This window comes from Chinchilla lanigera, unplaced genomic scaffold (assembly GCF_000276665.1).
Source record: "Chinchilla lanigera isolate Chin_1 unplaced genomic scaffold, ChiLan1.0 scaffold00098, whole genome shotgun sequence".
NCBI classification, from domain to species: domain Eukaryota; kingdom Metazoa; phylum Chordata; class Mammalia; order Rodentia; family Chinchillidae; genus Chinchilla; species Chinchilla lanigera.
The window spans coordinates 1,747,854-1,765,799 of NW_004955499.1; the positions used below are offsets into that span (position 1 = coordinate 1,747,854).

The 17,946-nt window shown below is 53.2% G+C and overlaps 1 protein-coding gene across 2 annotated transcripts in view; it reads right to left on the reverse strand.

Annotated features, from left to right (window-relative positions):
* Positions 1-3,809: 3,809 nt before the first annotated feature.
* The window catches only part of Arse (arylsulfatase E (chondrodysplasia punctata 1)), a 21,450-nt gene continuing 7,313 nt past the window's right edge, over positions 3,810-17,946 (reverse strand). Inside the window, exons 2-11 of one of the 2 annotated variants that reach the window (XM_005406524.2) lie at positions 17,690-17,785; positions 16,887-17,036; positions 15,198-15,319; positions 13,226-13,348; positions 10,496-10,919; positions 8,821-8,957; positions 7,642-7,776; positions 6,815-6,977; positions 5,332-5,453; positions 3,810-4,358 (exon numbers count right to left, since the gene is read on the reverse strand). In XM_005406524.2, the coding sequence (XP_005406581.1) occupies positions 3,997-4,358; positions 5,332-5,453; positions 6,815-6,977; positions 7,642-7,776; positions 8,821-8,957; positions 10,496-10,919; positions 13,226-13,348; positions 15,198-15,319; positions 16,887-17,036; positions 17,690-17,712 (1,761 nt within the window). In that variant the 5' untranslated portion in view covers positions 17,713-17,785 and the 3' untranslated portion in view covers positions 3,810-3,996. Of the gene's footprint in view, positions 4,362-5,331; positions 5,454-6,814; positions 6,978-7,641; positions 7,777-8,820; positions 8,958-10,495; positions 10,920-13,225; positions 13,349-15,197; positions 15,320-16,886; positions 17,037-17,689; positions 17,786-17,946 lie in introns of both variants that reach the window. The other variant, XM_005406523.2, reaches the window with a different exon arrangement.

The window sequence follows — 17,946 nt, forward strand, 5'->3', positions numbered from 1 at the left end:
CCAGAAGAGGGAGTGGGGACCCAGCGGGAGGCGGGACCTGGGCTGGTTCCTCTGCTCTCCTCTCTCCTCCCGGCCCCTGGCCCTCTTCCCCGTGCCCTCCTCCCGCCCCGCGTTCTTTCACTGTCCCCCGACCCAGCCTCGCCCCTCGTGGGTCCCGGGTCCCTCGCGTGCGCCCAGGGCGCGTCTCCAACTGCATACTGGGGAGTTCAGCCGTTCCGGCGCCGCTGGCCCTGGACCCCCTCCCCGGTGCTGGACAGCCCCCCGAAACCACACCCGCACCCCTGGCCCGGTCCACTTGGGCTGCACCCGGGGTCCTGGGCGCTCCTCTGCGCGCTGCTCGGCCGCTGGGCCCCGGCTGGCTGTGCGCCCTGGCCCCTGTCCCAGCCCTGGCCGGGCAGGAAGGTGGGGCGCGGGCCCTGCCTCCGGATACCCGCTAATCCCTAGCCCTGGCCTTGGGGAACCGCCTTGAGCAAACACGTTCTTCTCCCCTGGCGCCTCCGGAGGATGAGCCGCTTAATCCGGATTAGTCCGAGCAAAGCGATTCCCTCACACACCATGCTCCCGCCTCTCCCGGGGAGCCTGGGGGCCCAGGGAGGTCCCGAGTCTCCAAACCACCAGGGGGTCTGACACCGACGGTGCCCGCGGATAGTCCAGGTGGGATGCCAGCTCCGGGGGCCAAAGCTTGGCGTTCGCAAGGCCACTGCTGGCCGGGAGCCGAGGGCAGGGGCTGGGGCCTGTTAGATCCCAAAGCGCAAATACCTTAGAGCAAATAAAAGAGAGAAGACAAGCAGCCGGGAGACTGACTTTTCACAAGGGAGGGGAGAGGAAGCCAGGACCTGCTGGGTTCTGACCCAAAAGTGTGGTCAGCTTGCCCGGCGATTGTGGGGTCGGAAAACAAATCAACTACAAAGTTCGAGTGTGCCGAAACTTCGTGGAATTTGCTCGTTGCTGGTCCCATGCAGATCTTGGGACCCATTTCTCAGACTCTATGTGGAGCATGTTTTTTAACCTTTCCCAATCAGTTCTGCAATTCACTTTCAACCGAATGAAACCACTGCAATGAACACAGGCCCAGGGGACGTGGCCGGCCACTCAGGCACTGAGGGCGGTGTCGGTGGAAAATAAAGTCAGGTGCCCGGCATGGTGGCGCACGCCTGCGGTCCCTGCACTCGGGAGGCTGAGGCAGGAGGATCACTGCGAGTTCCAGGCCAGCCTGGGCTACATAGTGAAACCCTCTTTCACAAAGAAAGAAAGAGAGAGAGAGGAAAGGAAGGAAGGAAGGAAGGAAGGAAGGAAGGAAGGAAGGCAGGCAGGCAGAAAGGAAAGAAGGAAAGAAAGAAAAAGAAAAAAAGAAAGAAAGAAAGAGAAAGAAAAAAAAAGAAAGAAAAAGAAAAAAAGAAGAAAAGAAAGTCAGAAGAAAGTCAGGAGCCACTGCTTTCCCTCAGCTCCCCAAGCTGGAAGGTACAGGAAGGGCTCGGGGGGCAGGAAGACCCTCCCGGCTTCCCTGCGAGCTGCTCTGCGGAAATCCAGCCCAGCAGGAAGCCTGAGCAGAAGCTGCACAAGATAACAGCCTTTGAGGTCCGCCCCTGGGTCCGAGTGGGAGTCCGGGTGACTTCAGCTTTGCTGCCCCAACTCCCACACGGGAGCGGATTTCCCACCCTGGGCGTGTGCTGCAGCCTGAGATGCACCTCTGCGCAGACGGACATAAAGCAGACGCGCACGCCTCGGGTGCGTGGTTTCCCCTCCGTGACAAACCCCGAGTGTAGATGAGGAGCAAAACAGAAGAGCTGATCGGGAGCGGGACAGCGATCCTTCCGCGAGGGGAAGGGAGCCCGGAAGTTGTCTACACACGGACTCCGCGCAAGTGCGGAAATAGCCCGGAAACAGCCAGGGCTGCACCTCTGGGCTCAAGAGCTCACAGCAAAAATAAATAAAATAAAAACTGTGCGCACATCGCTAGACGATTTCACCGCTTGATCTCTCTTCATAACTTTGTGTCCGCCATCCTGATATCAAACTGAACTTTTTGTTTTCTTATTTTTTGGTATCGGGAATCGAATTCAGGACCTGCGCTCACCAGGCAGGCGCTGTGCTGCTGAGCTACATCCCCGGCCTCTCGATATAAAATTGAAACTTCCTATTGAGGCACAGCTGTATATATTGTCCTTTTCTTGCCTTTTTGAGACAGGATCTCCCTATGCAGTTCAGGCTGGTCTTGACCTCACTTTGTAGCCCAGGCTGGTCTCCAACTCACAACAATCCTCCTGCCACAGCCTCCTGAGTGCTGGGATGACAGGTGTGTGCCATTGCACCAGGCACAGCGCCACATATTTTATTCGGACCTCCTTGATTAGTAACTCTCGCTCATCTTTACCTATTTGTGAATTGATTTTAGGCGCAGGGACTGTACCCATTTTGTCAGCAGACACTTTTGCCTTTAGTATGCATGGACAGGCGTTTCATTTACAGACAGGGTTGTATCCTGCGGCTTAAAATAATGTGAAGTGGAAATGTATTTACAGCTGGGCGTGGTGGTGGTGCACGCCTGTCATTCTAGCACTCAGGAGGCTGAGGCAGGATGACCGCTGTGAGTTCGAGACCAGCCTGGGATACATAGCGAGACTGTCTCAAACACCAAAACTAAACAAACAAGAAAATAGAGGTGTGGGAAGTAACTAGGGTCCCGAGTGACCCCACAAGGGAGTGGGTTGGAGGGGGATTGGGCAGTATCCGCCACACACGCATTTGGCTAGGGTTGGTGTCTGCCTGGCTTGGCTTGATTGCCTGGTGGGTGCAGGAAGCTGACTGGGGTGCTGCTTCCTCCCACCTAGGCTTCTGGGATGGGACTGGGGAAACCGGGGGACAGAAAGAAGAGTGGTAAATTCCTCAGAGGAGAAAGTGGTGTGGGCTTGATTGGATTCAGCCTCAAGAAGGTCAGAGCTTGATGGGTTAACTCTCAGTGCAGCTGTGGGTGGACACGGGGTCTAAAGAGCTGGAGAAGGTAAACTGAGTCCCAGGGTGACCCCTGGCCCACAGGACCGGGTCCTGCTGAGAAGAGGACAGGAGGACGCAGACGCACACGGAGGACCCAAGTGTGGGACATGGGGAGGAGGCAGTGCTGCCCATGTCCGGACGGCGGGCTCAGCTCCAGGACTAAGACAGGGAGAGACCAGCACAGCAGACCTCAGCCTCCAGGACTGGGCCACCGAGCTCTGCTGTGTGTCAGCTCCCGGGCTGTGGGATTGCATATGGCGACCCCCATGGACTAAGATAGGGAGAGAACAGCGGAGTGGACCGCAGCCTCCAGGACTGGGCTACCGAGCTCTGTTGTGTGTCAGCACCCGGGCTGTGGGATTGCATATGGCGGCCCCCATGGACTAAGATAGGGAGAGACCAGCACAGTGGACCTCAGCCTCCAGGACTGGGCCACCGAGCTCTGCTGTGTGTCAGCACCTGGGCTGTGGGATTGCATATGGTGGCCCCCGTGGACTAAGACCTCATGATCCTCCAACCCAGTGCTCGGAGAGTGCAGCTGTCTGGATTTTCTGAACTCCCTGGGTGCTGTTGACAAAGGGAACCTGCTTAGACCTCGTTCCCATGTACAGGACCTTGTGTCCTGGCTGACCCTGTGTGAACGGAAGGCACCTCTGCCTTCTTCACGGCAGTTTCCATGCTTGGGGCTGTCTGCTCTTCACCTGCGAATCTGCGTGATCTGGAAACACCCTTGGGTGGGGCTCGAGTTTCGGGTCACAGGAGCCCCCCTGGGTACGGCTGGGACCTTAGAACAAATCCCCGTTGGCTCTAGGCGGGATGGTTGACTGCCCCTGTGACCAGGACACTGTGCATTTTATTTGGTGTGAGCTGTGCCCTGCAGTTTCCTCGGGCTCGTACTGTTTTACTAGGACCACGCTTTCCTGGTTCTGCCAAGCAGGCTCCGCACCCGGACGGCTGCTTTGGACGAGAGTTTGCCGACGGCACGGCGCGGGTGTCAGTAGTCTATCGGGGGTCCTCTTGCGGGCTGCACCAGCAGAGGGGGAAGGTGCCGCAGCAGGGCTGCAGCCAGGGCCGCCAGGTGTTGAGGTAGGTGCCCAGCTGCTGGAAGACGTCGTGCTTGAGCTCCCGCCGGTGTGCCTCCACCTCCCGCCGCAGCCTGGACACCACCGCGTGGAATGCTGGCTCCGTGTCGGGCGTGAGGACCTGGCGCTCCCCCGGGTCCCTCTCGAGGTCGAAGAGCAGAGGCGGGTCGTGCCGGGTGACGTTGTCCCCCGAGCAGGGGCAGACCCCTCTCCCGTAGCAGGCACCCGCTCCCTCTGGCTGGAAGACCGGTGTCATGAAGTGGACCTTCCACACTCTTCCTCCTGCTGGGTGGGCGTTGCAGAAAGTCGGCACAGAGCAACACACGGCGGCATTAGTCACAGAAACCAAAATCAGGACCAACACGGGCAATCCGCCAGGGGTGAGTGGCTGAACAGAACACGGTCTGCTGGTGTTGAGGAATATTACACAGCTGAGAAAAAGGAGGCAACCCTGATACCTGCTGTCCCATGTAAGGAACTCACAGAGAAGGTGCTCAGTGACAAAACCAGACACAGGGACACTGTGTGAGATGTCATGGATATAAAATGTCCAACACAGGAAAAGAGACAGACAGGAGCTGCCCTGCTGGTTGGCAGAGTCTGGGGATGGCCAGGAAGAGTGCGTGGGGTGCCGGTTTTAGGCTACGTCAGCTACATTAGCGAAACGCTGCATGGATGAAGTAGTGCTTACAAAAAACAAAAGCCAAAGGCAAGAGAGAGGGGGATTTGTCTGCCATGTGAGCGGCGTGGAATGCGCTAATAGACTGACTGTCAGAACACCGTCTCTCTCTCTCTCTCTCACACACACACACACACTCACACACACGCTCGAGGAACACACAGGCAAGACGTCAATGCCACAAGGAAGCTGCAGAGAGGCCATCGGACACAGAAGTAAGAAAATCAGCTTGGAGCTAAGGAGTTGGGAGAAAATCCTGGGAGTCCAGCTGAGGGAAGTCTAATCATGGTGGACTGGGTAGGCAGAGTCAGGAGGGTGCGTAGTGGGTGGGATGGCCCTGGTTGTGATTAAGGGGAGACCGTGTGTGACCTGGGACAGGACTCAGGTCCCTTAGCAGGGTTCAGAGTTGGAGCAAAGGCCCTGGGGCAACAGGCCCTGCTATGTGGTCAGCCACCTAAGTCGCCCAGGCTGGGCTCCACCTCGGGATCCTCCTGCCTCAGCCTCCCAGAGTGCCGCAGCGACCGGCACACACCCAGCCGTGCACGGGCTTTGGAGAGGCGTCGGTGCCCTACTCACCCTCACGCTGGTTCCACCGGGCCGCGTGCACCAGGTGCTCACAATAGTGGAAGAGGAACTCGTGCTCCGAGTGCCCGGCCGTTCCCCGCAGCAAGGGCCACAGGTCGTGCCCGTCGATGACTCTGTGGACACAGCGGGAGGCGGGACTCAGCCACGGCCGGGCCGGGAGGAGCCAGTGGGAGCCGTGGCGGGCGGCGGGCGCGTCCCTTCCCCTCCTATAAAATAACCCGCGCCGCTCTGACGCTCGTGGGTCTGACGTATTTCACTTTGCGTCACGGTCTCCGGGTCCACCCACACCCCCACAGGACACTCAAGCGTGTCCTTCTTCATGGCTGTGTAGTGCTCCACCGGGCATAGATACCACATTGTAAATGGAAGGGTAGGTATCCGTGGTAGACTTTGTCAACTGGTATGAATTTAGAAGATCAATAAGATGGGAATCTTTTTTCTAGTGGTAAATAAGTGCTCTCGGGCATGATGGAGAATTCATTAGCCCAAGGAGGTTCTACCTGGTCAGTGTTACTACAAACAAAAAATTTTTAAAAAGAAATAAAAGTCTTTTTGTTTCTATCTCTGTCTTTCTCTTGGGATCTCTGTCTCTCTCTCCAAATATGTACTGTATATGTGTGATAAATGTCTCTCTGTGTATACATTTAAGATATGTATATCTGTGTGTATATAGGTTACAGCCCATGTATAAATGTTCATGTACATGTAAGTATATGTGTGCAAGTGCTGAGGTACATGCATATATATATCTATCTATATCTATCTCTCTCTATATATAAAACCTGCCCGTAGTACAAGGCTGAATTTCCTTCACCTTCTGGTGGGTCATCTTTGCTATATATACATACATGGATGAAAATTTTACTTTGTCAAACATGAGATGCTACAGTTAATAATAAATATATTCACAGCTTATTACAAAAACATAGAAAATCAGAAAAGTGTAAATAAGGGGTCAATGGGAATTGTGACACATGCGTATGTACTGGTATGTGGAAGCATTCGTACACGTATGTATATGCATGTGCACATGTGTACATATGCTACAGTATCAATAGATGAGACAGTGGGAATGCTACGAGCGCCCCTCAGCACGATGGACCCCACGGACGGAATTCTTGGGGTCACTCACAGAATGTGTGGTGACACTCTTCCTATAATAGAGTGTGCTCCGCCGGGGAATGTTTGAACTTTGATCACAAAATAATGCAGATGTTTAACCCGGTAGAAATCACAGGGTCTGATTTCTTTCTTCCCCCAGATTCTGATTTAACCGTGGCAAAGGGACCGTATTGAGTGTCATCTCCGAGCACCTGGAGGTGGGTGCGGTGGTGCGTGCCAGGAGGCTGTACCCTGGGAAGCAGAGGCAGGAGAATCTCTAGTTCAAGCCCAGCCAGCGCAGACCAGCAGTCTGGTGAGATCTTGCCTGAAAACACGACCGCGCTCAGGGGCCCGGGGGGCGCGTCGCGTGTACCTGTCCTGCGGCACCTGGCCGCCCGCCAGCCGCACCACGGTGGGGAAGATGTCCATGAGGCTGGTGGGCTCGGGGATCACTCGGCCGGCGGGCAGCACCCCGGGCCAGTGCAGGAGCCCAGGCACGCGGATGCCGCCCTCCCAGCCCCCCATGCCTTTGCCGCCTGCGATGAAGCAGAAACAGAAGAGAGAGTGATTGAAAGTCATGAGCAAGGGCTTGCGGGGGCTCAGGACGTGCCAGTGAACCGTGGACCCGATGATTTGCAAACAGGGCCCCTGCAGAGGGAATTTGTGGAGGCTCTGGAGAGGAGACCCTCCTGCCTCAGCCTCCTGAATCCAATGGCAATGTCCCCAAGAGAGACAGAAGGGGAGATGCAGACACAGAGGAGAAGCCCCGTGGAGATGGAGACAGAGGCGGCCCACAGCTGCCTGGATCCCCGGGAGGAGGCAGAGGCGGGAGGGTGTCCCCTGGATCATGTGCAGGGAACTGGGGAGAACAGGGGACTGGATAAACAGAACGTGGTCCGCCTATACACTGGAATATTACTCAGCCCTGAAAAGAGATGGAACTCTGACACATGCCTCAGTGTGGCTAAGCTTTGAAAACAAAATGTTCCGCAGAAGCCAGACACAGAAGGACACGTGATCCGCGATGACATGGGTGTCAAACGTGCAGATTGCGGGTGCCACAGAGAAGGAAAATGAGTCGGTGGCCGGCAGAGGAACAAGGAAGGGGGAAGAAGGGAGGAAAGGAGGGGGAGAGGGCAAGGGAAGGAAGGGAGGGAGAGCTCAGTCAGGGAGCGGAGGCCCTGGGCAGCGCCCCCTCACCTTTGTGGACCCCATTCCAGCCTCCGTACTGGTGGCCCCCAAGCTGAGACTCCAGGGACCCCCCATGGTCAGATGTGAAGTACACCAGGGTGCTGCCACTGAGTCCTTCTTCCTCCAGGCTGCCCAGGATCCGACCTGCAGGGGGCACGCAGCTGTGAGCCGACTGCAGACAGAAGCATGGCCCGTCATCCCAGCAGGTGGGGACGCTGAGGCAGGAGGACCTCCAGTTGGAGTCCAACCTGGGTGGCAGAGCAATTGAACAAGGCGTGGTCTGCACATGAAGGACCCGAAATCCCAGCACACTAGGAGGCTGAGACAGGAGGGGCACAAGTTCCAGCCCAGCTTGGGGAATTCAGGGACTTGGTGAGACCTTGTCTGAAAAAAAAAAAAGCCGGTTTTTTGCTGTTTACCTGGCTGTGTCTTTCATCAAATCTGTTTTTGTCTTGGGTCGGTCCCATTTTCACTAAAGCCACTGACACTCTGCAAGTCTCTAGCTGTGATTCTCAACGCCAGGGATTGAACCCAAGCCTTGTGTATTGAGTTACACCCCCAGCGCACCTTCAATCTTAGTTGTTTTTATATTTGGAGCCATCATCCTGATAAACTGCCCAGGAGGAGCTTCAACTTGCCACCCTCCTGCCTCAGCCTCCTGCAGTGCTGGGAATACAGGTGTGCATGGCATGTTTAGCTCAGTCTCCGTCTTACTGAATGCAGAAGACACGGGAATCTCAGGCAGAGTGGGGCTCACAGCCTGAGTCAGGAATGTTGCTGGCACCTTGATCTGTTCTATCCGTTCTTGGTAATTTCATTTTCTCTGGTTTACTGTAGACAAGTGTTTTTAAGTCTGTGGCAATGCTGGGTCCCCCCGCTCCCACTAACGGAGAGGCTTTATTATCACAAAACTTTCAGTTGTACAGATCAGCAACACACAGTCTGGGAGACACCGCTGTGTTTAACAAATGAGATTAGGACGTGGATTAAAAAAGATTAGGAGCGTTAATCTCACAATGAGATCAGGACGACAATATCCTGGGGACAGTGTTCTGTCTGCATAGGAGGATCAGGTCATGGGTGTCTTGGGGACATTGTTCTGTGTCCACGAGGGGATGGGACAGGGGCATCTCGGGGACACTGTTCCATGTCCACACGGGGACCTCGGCTCGCTGGGCTGGCACTCACCGACCATCCAGTCCATCTCCTCCACATTGTCCCCGTAGAGCCCATGCTGGCTCCTCCCCAGGAAGTCCTTGGTGGTGACCAGCGGGATGTGGACATGGAGAAAGGACACAAAGAGGAGGAACGGCCCGTCCTTGTTCCTGAAGACAAATAGAAGGGAGCAGAGTTCTCTCAGCGCTGTGAATCCCCGGGTGCACTGGCTATATCCCTGAGCTGTCTCCACTTTTGTGGCACCTTCCTGCCTCTGCCTACCAAGTACAAATGCACCCAACCTGTGTGCAATGCTATAATAGTCTCTTGTTAAAAAGTCTTGAACAGCCAGTGGCACATTCCTGTCATCCCACCATTCTGGGAGGCTGAGGCAGGAGGATCTCAAGTTTGAGCTGTGCTTGGGCACCATAGCAAGAGTCTGTCTCAAAAGCAAACCAGTAAAAAATAAAAAAGCAGAAAAACGTCCTGGGGTGTGGGTCAGTGCAAAGACCCTGAGTTCCCTCTGCAGTACTGAAAAAAAATTGTTTACCTTAATACATTAAGTTATGAATTTTCTTTCCTGAAAACCACTATAGTGCTTTTCTGGGACCCGAGATACTTATGGAAAACAGTTTTAGAAGAACAGCAAGGACCTGATTCCCTCGCAATTCCTCTGCCTCCGGGGAGCTTCAGGACGTCATACAAATCCGGAAATCCTAGAGGCAAAGGCTGCAGTCCGAGCTCTGGCTGGAGCGCGCAGTTCTGACGGCTGTGATTCGCAGACTTGATCTGCAAAGCGAGTCTTCACAGCCGGGGTGTATTGAGACTCCGCCAAGACCCCTGGCGGTGTTCTGGACTATGTCAGCTGCTTCTGCAGCAGGGAAGGTGGGGCTCCAAGGCATGGAGCTGTGTGACAGCAGAGATGGCTTTTCCCCGGACTGCCTGGAGAGCAGGCTAGGGGATTATGGGACTCACTTCTGAGTGTGCCTGGGTGGCTCCTGCCAGGCTGACTGTGGGAATATGTGCTCCCCGGCCCCGTCCTTTGACTCTTTCCCAGCTCCCTGCTTCCTGGTCTCCATGATGTGAGCGTCTTTCCTCCCCTCCACCCGTCCGCCACGATGCTCCTGCCTTGGAGCAGGCGACCAGGGACTGCGCCCTCTGCAACCGTGAGCCAACACCCAGTTCTTCTCCTTTAAGTTGTTGGTGTCAGGTATTGTATCCAAGAACAAGAAAGTTGACAGATGCACCCTCCTGCCTGGGATATTCTTGGGGAACATGCAAGGGACCGCTGTCCCATGCAGCTTTCCATCCCATCATCCGACATGCTCCAATACCACTTGCGGCTTTGTAACCCGTATTTACATATAAGCTAAAGTCTGCAATAGGGCGTCCTGGTGCTTACGCCAGAGCTTAAAAATATTCAGTTTCCTGTAAAGGCTCTTGGGCTGGGTGCATGTGGGTTGGCATTGAACTAGGACACCCCCAGTGGTTGCACTTGGCCGAGAAATTAAATTGACCCCAGATGTGGTAATGCGTGCAGTGGAAGTCACAGAGCTCAACTGACCACCATGCATCCCTCATTGGACCGATCACGTCCTTTGGGCCAATAGCACCTCATGATCCGAGAGCTGTCCCGGAGGAACTGTCCCCACTGCCCGCCTTCACCGCAACACCCAGATCCCGGGCGAAGCCGGCCCTCCGTGCTCACCTTTTCAGAAAGGACGAGACCTCCTCCAGCAAGAGAGAGGTCGTTCTCTCAAAGCGCATGGGCTGCTCCGTGATCGCGTGGTTTCTCATGAGAAAGCAGTCCGCGTGCACCAGCAGGTCCCCCAGGAAGTGGGAAATCAAGAAGACCACCGCGGCCAAGAGGGCAACCAAGACGGCGGGCACCCAGGAGATGGGGAGCAGGTGAGTGAGCCTCCCGGCAGCCAGCGTGACAGCGGCGAAGGCCAGGATGTGGAAGCAGAGGCCGAGCTTGTGCTGCAGGCCGACGCGCTTCTCGGAGAGCTCCCACCGCAGGCAGTCGCCCATGAGGCTGAACGGCATTCCGTAGAAGTGGTCGAACCCGTGGCTGAGCGGGTGGTGGCAGTGATCGCGGGGGGACCTGCAGTTCAGCCCCAGGTGCCATTTTCCTGCGGAGGAGGAGGAGGAGGGACAAAGGTGGGGCTTGAATTTTATTAAAAAATTAGGACGCATCCATACTCCTGGTACACAGAGACTAGACTCGTGTGCAGAGTTGGTGCACGTACAAAACACATCTCAATTGTTTTCTTTCTTTATTTTTTTGATCCCTTCTGTCCTCCCTGTATCTCTTGATCCCCTCCGCACGGCAAAGGATCTGCATCCCGCCTTCCTGCCATGTCTTTTATGTGGCTCTATATTTACCCTCTGGGTGTCTCACATGAGAGAAACCAAGTGATATCAAAGCACATGTGCCTGGTGGAGTTCACTTAACACTTTGATCTCAAGGTGCATCTGTTTCCCTATACACAATTCAATTTTATCCTTCTTCATGGCTCTGTAGTACTCCACCGTGTGCAAACATCATATCCTCTATATCCATGCATGTGTGGGTGTTCCTACAGGCTGCTTCCAAGATGTATCTATTCCGACTTGTGCTGCTATAAACACGGGTGTGCGTGGATCACTGGGATATGGTTAATTCCTTCAGGAAGGCACCTAGAAGGGTATTCCTGGGTCAAATGGACTTTCTAGTTCCAGAGTGTTGTGGAATCTCCACACAGATTCCCTGTAATATTGAGTACCTGTGCCAGGAGCTGGGGCACAGAGGGTATTGAGAGTGGTGTGCATGGCGTCCGATGTTACTTACACCCCAACTGGGCCGTGAGGCCCAAGGGACTTTGCTCCTCGTGCAGTAACACTGCCAAGCTGGTGCATTTGCTAGGGGAGTTGTAACAAATCACCATAGTCCTGGTTGCTCACCACAAAGGAATCAGTTCCCTTCCCATCCCGGGGGCCAGTGTCCGGCAGGTGGTGGTTGTGGGTACCTTGCTCCCCTCCGACCCGGTCACCCTGGCTTCTGTCTGTTCTCAGATCTCTGTCCTTAAAGGATCCTGGTCCTGCCACGTGATATCCACCTGGACGACCCAAAGGGATTTCCCTACGTTGGCCTCCTCCCCTTGATCGGATGGACCCAAACCCTTTTCTAAGTAACAGAGTCAGCCCACAAGGTCACGGGTTTGGCATTTGTGGATGCAACCAACCACAGGTAGAAGGTATTAGGGAAACAGCCGGATGTGGGGGGTTATGCCTGGAACCCCAGCGATTTGGGAGGCTGAAGCAGGAGGATCTCAAGTTAGAGCTCAGCTTGGGCAAGCTAGAGGGTCTGTACCTCAAAATTATAAATTTCTTTAGAAAAGGGCTGGGGATGCAGCTCAGTGTGAAACCCCTGGGGTTTGATCACTAATACATCCCCCACTCCTCCCCCAAAATACTAGAAAAATATACTGAACACCCCCAGCGTTATTTCCTTGATGTCCCCGAAGATATATAGTATAACAACTAATTGTGTAGCATTCACGTTGTGTCAGCTATTGTAAGTCACCTAACATTTTTGGGAAGGGTGCGTGGGTTATCTGCCCATTCTGCACCACTGTGCCTCAGAGATGTAGAAATTCCAAGCATTTCGGTGTGCACGGGATCTGGTCATTTCATCCATTCATTACATGAATCTGGTACCAGGGTATTGATAGAGACAAGGATTATGTTGCTTCTACCCAGAAAATCCAGTGTGGGTTCCCACGGACCCAAGGACAGGCTCTTACGTCTGCATAATCAAACTGGCTGTGGGGTTTGATAGTCCATGGATGATCCTGTCTTGTTCTTATTATCCACAAATGTGATTGTTAATAACCTACGACAATAGTCATGGTGATGTGGTTCCCTCCCGAAAAACAAGTATCCTTAGCTTTGTTTTTTAAAAATATTTTTTGTTTAATCGCTGACATTGGTTTGTTGAAATACACAAAAATAGGTCTATCATCAATGGGAGCAGACAAGAGATCTTAAATCTTCTAAAAACATGTCTAAGTGAAAATCTGATGGCGTTCTGGAGAAGTTTGGTAAAACTTGATAGAGTTTGTGCTGACTGATTGATTTTTATCTTACTGTCTTGTCCAGGCTGGCCTCAAAGTCCTAGGCTCAGGGGACCCACCTGCCTCAGCTTCCTGAACAGCTGGGATGATAGGGAATCGCTATCACACTCATGCACGTTTCTGTATTTTTTCAAGTCATAGCAAAGCAGAACATCATAGGAGAAGCTAAATATCTCGCTACACTGGCGTCGCTTGAATCCTATGTGTAAGTAGCCCTCTGCCCATTGCCAAGTCACTATTCTACCCTTTGCATTTGCAAACCTTTCCACTGAATATACTCTCTATGAAAGCAATGCACCTCATAATTTAAAAAATATACTTACCTATCAGTCCTGTGGTATAGCCTCTTTCTTTCAATATTTTTGCAAAAGTTATCTCTCCGGGTGGGAGGCCCCCAGCAGCCCCGGCCCACTGAACAACACGGTAACCATTGTAGGAAATCATACCTTTGAATCAGCATTAAAAAGAAAAAAAAGGTTATTGCTACATATTTTGTTCTTGGTTTGATTATAATTAATTTTTTCAACAAATGAGAATATTTGGTAGAAACCTCCATGATCTAAAAGTAAGTTGCATACTTACTTCCTGCCTAGATTGCTTCAAATTTGCATTATTATTATTGTTTGTTATTATTATTATTATTGATTCATTCACATTGCTGGGTAAATCGATGACTTTTTACCTCGCTACCTAGGGAGATAGAAAACTGTACACGGTGCCAGTGTGTGAAATACTTCAGGGTGAAACCAGGATTTCCCACCACAATCAAATGTTGGATTGTGTGAAACTCGTTCCGCGGGTGTTCCACAGGATGTGCAAACGCTTCTAGCAAGTTTTAACTTGAAAAATGAGCAATATCTTGCAACGTGTTTCTCTCAGATTGTGGGCGTTTGTCTCCTATCAGCAAGAGGGTGGAGAAAAAGGAGGAGGGATTCCTTACTTCATATGAGAGTAGGCAAAGGCATAAAATGTGGGAAAGTGCACAATTCTGCAGCAAAGCACTGCGTCGAATAAACTCTTAGCAGTGCAAGTAAGCGTTCTGTTTAATGACAGTGTACTGTCATTTCCGCTAAATCCTCAAAAGGCAAATGCAGGTGTCACTGGGTAGGCTTCTTGTTAAAGCTGTATGGATAAGATTCCTTTGAACCGATAGATACCAGGAACTCCACCAGTGACAGCAAAAGTCATTCTACACAATAACCCTCCTCCCTCTTGTCTCTCTGACATGAGCCATCAAGGTTTTCAAAGACAAGCGCAGCCTCATTTGTTAATTTTTCTTTATCTTTCACATTTTGTTATTTTATATTACAGCATTGCGATCACTTTTACGTGAGTGTTTGTGGGTTGTGGAATGACCCATCTGAGTTTCATGGGGAAATTCACTTTGATATATAAATGCTTTGGATTGCATGTATGTTTCCAGAATAAGTTATGCTTGCAAAGCAAGGTTTTACAATGTGTATACCGGCGGAGCTTGGAGAGTTGTACCAATGCAACCTATAGTATCAGTGTATAAAAACATAATAGGGGCTGCAACAACGTAAACTGTTTACCCAGTTGTCACAGTGTAGCCTGCCATATCCAGTGCTGACAATATAACCTGTAGTGTCCAGGGATAACAATATAACCTTCAGCACTGCATTGCTACAGTGTAACCCATAATATCCAGCTGTAACCATGTAACCTGTAGCATTGAATTGTAACCATGTAACCTACAGTACTGAGTTGTACGCATGTAACCTGTAGTACTGAGTTGTAAGCATGTAACCTGTAGTACTGAGTTGTAACCATGTAACCTGTAGCACTGATTTGTAACTGTGTAACCTGTAGCATTGAGTTGGGGTTTTTTTTTTTTTTTTTTTTTTGGTTCTTGGTTTTTTTCCAGTACTGAGGATCGAACTCACCACCTTGCACTTGCCAGGCAGGTGCTGTGATGCTGAGCTAAATCCCCAGCCCCCTGTAGCACTGACCTGTAACCATGTAACCTGTAGCATTGAGTTATAACCATGTAATCTGTAGCATTGAGTTGTAACCATGTAACCTGTAGTATTGATTTGTAAGCATGTAACCTGTATTATTGAGGTGAAACAATGTAACCTGTAGTGTGTAGCTACAACAATGTAATCTGTAACATCCAGTCATACCAGTGTAACCTGTGGTAGTGAGTTGATACAATGTGGCCCATTGTAGCGAATGTACAAGGCAACCTGTCATATCCAGGGGTAACAGTGTAACCTGTAGCCCGGCATGGCTCTCTCCTGAATGGCCCAGGGCTGGACAGAAGGCAGGACTCACCTGAGCGGATAGGGTATCTCCCCGTCAGAAAAGCAGCACGGCTCGGGGTGCACACGGATGCTGCGGCAATGTGGTGGGTCAGCTTCACCCCGTCTTCCGCAAGCTGGTCAATGTTCGGAGTCCTACGGAAGGAAAAATCACCCGTGTTCCTTAGCAATCAGGTTTCCCTTAAGTACATCTATACAAAAGCAATCAGGTTTTTCTTAAGTGCGTCTACACGCTGCTTGCTATCAAAATCTGCAGGTCATCGCTGCGTGCTTTGAAGTGTTGTTAGAAATGACCCCAGGGATGGTGAGGGCTTCAGATATCTTTGGAATCTGCTAGGATTCAGCAGCAGAGCAGTGAGGGGTGAGCGATCGAGTTGTAACTGGTCCTAAACGAGGGAAGTCATGGCAGATGCAGATCAGGTACAAAGGATCTGTAATCTCGCTTTGTCCTTAGTCCCTGCTGCAGAGAAATCCCATTGCCTAGAGAAGAATTAGAAGGTTGCCTCTTAGACAGTTTCCATGAGACTAGCAGGGACCCAGGTACTGTGTGCAGATCCTGGAACACACTAGAGAGGATCTCAGGGTCCCGATGGTGAGGGGTCTCGTGCACATCAAAGCTGTCGGTGGTCCGGGAGGACCTTCGCGTGGAGTCAAATGTGGCTCCTGGTTGGTGCATTAGCTGCATTTGCAAGAAACATGAGAATACAGAACAGGTGCTTGTGAGATCACTGCAGAGAGCTGGGTCACACATGAAAGATGGTTATGTAGTATAATTATTGCTGTGGTGGAGATTTAACCCAGGGACTTTACACTGAGCTACAAGCTCAGCTCACTGTATTATTGTTATTATTATTATTATTGGCACAGAGTCTGACTAAGTTGCTAAATTGTGCAGCCTGGGCAAGCCCAGACTGTGATCCTCCTGCCTCAGCCTCCTAGAACGGCGGCATTGCAGCTGTGCCTGCACGTCCAGCAGGAAGTACTGTATTTTCGGATAATGGGACATGGAGCTGTCTAAAGGAGAATATTAAAATTCTGCCTCGGAAGCCGGGCAAGGCCAGAGGGAAGGGGAGGAGCTGCCAGGTAGGACTTAGCGTTGGTCTTTGGCTTGGCAGCGGTTTTTAAAATATTATGTGTCACATCGTGGGCCGGCCATGGACAGTTGTACTGGGCCAGGGCATGGTTAGTCAGTCCCGTGTGGGACGAGCTGAGCTAGTGGGGGAGGGGCCGGGGGAGCAGGCGGGGCACCCTGTCTCCCAGATTGGGTGTGTTGCACAGGCCCCCTCCAAAGCCGTGCAGACGGCAGCAGGAGGGAGTAGGGTTGTTGGAGGGGCCGGCGTGCTGGGATTCCACCGTCACGAGTGGGTTAATCCGCTCGTGGCTTCGCGGATCCCTGGGTCCTGGGTGCAAAGGGTTTGCACGGAAGCAAGCTCTCTCTGGGAAGCTCTCTCTGAGCCTTCAGTGTGATACGGCGAAGCCAAAAGCCCTCAGCAGACCCCAAGCAGCTCGGGCGTCCCTTGCAAAGCCGGGAGCTGAGTGAACCTCTGTTCTTTAGGAATCACCCGTCCCGCGGTGCTCAGTTACAGCACCAGGAGCTGTGCAGGGGAGCTGGCGTCCGGGGTGCTGGGCATCACCATGACCCTCTGTTCTGCCTGTCCCTGTACATCCGCCCCCGATGGGCCACGGCCTGCCCCGTCCTTGCCTTATGGTGGTGTTGCCGTAGCAGCCGACGTCCCCAATGCCGAGGTCGTCCGCCATGAGGAGGAGAAAGTTGGGCCGGGGCCGGGGGGCATCGCTGCCGGCAGACGTCTTCAGGGCCAGGGCCAGTCCAAGCGCCACGGCCGCGCACGTCCTGAAATACAAGCTGCTGAGGCGGGTGCCGGGAGCCGGGCTCCCCTGCGTGGACACGGATCCGCAAGGGAAAAAGGCAGCCTTTTCAGGGAGTCTGAGCAGCAGAGTCACTCTGCAGAACACCCTCAGGCTGCGTCTCTTAGGAGCTGGCCTGCCTGAGGCTGCGTTAAGGATCAGCCTTGCGGCCGGGAGTCTTTTGGGGACTTTGCACACTCCTCTGGACGCCCTGGAGTCCGGGAAGCCACTCTGCCAGGGAGGAGCAGACAGCTCTGCTGGCGCCTTTGCAAAATGCGTGGACTGTTTTCCCAGCATGCCTCCTGCACCTTCCCCTCTCTCTCCCTGGGTTCCCAGATGCGGTCTGAGCCCCGCTGACACGTTCCCACAGGGCTCCTGGCAAGCGGGCGCCTGAGCCAGGCCAGGGTGGGGGACCAGCTGGCCCGTGAGGACCGCGTGGCTCCTTCGGGATTGCCCGAGACACGTCCAAGGTGAGCCAGCCGGGACATGCTATGGTCAGAAATCCCGTCCGGGGTTGGGGGACGCGCGGCCAGCTCTCAGCCCAGCGACGCCCAAGATGATCAGCGTGCTCTGAGCGAGCTGCGGGAGGGGACGCGGCCCGGGCCCCGGCGGTCGGGCGTGCGCACGGCCCTGGCTTACCACACGCGGTGCCCGGGCAGCATGTCCGCGCTCTGTCCCGGTCCTGCAAGAAGTGACGGCGTCGGAGCAGTGCGGCCAGCACAAACTGCAGCTCCTCTGCGGGGAAAGACGGCCAGCGTGTCTGTCTGTCTCGGCCTGTCTCTCTCTATCTCTGTCTCTTTGTCTCTCTGTCTCTATCTCTGTCTCTCTCTTTGTCTGTCTCTCTCTCTCTGTCTCTCCCTATCCCTCTAGCTCTGTCTCTTTGTCTCTCTCTCTCT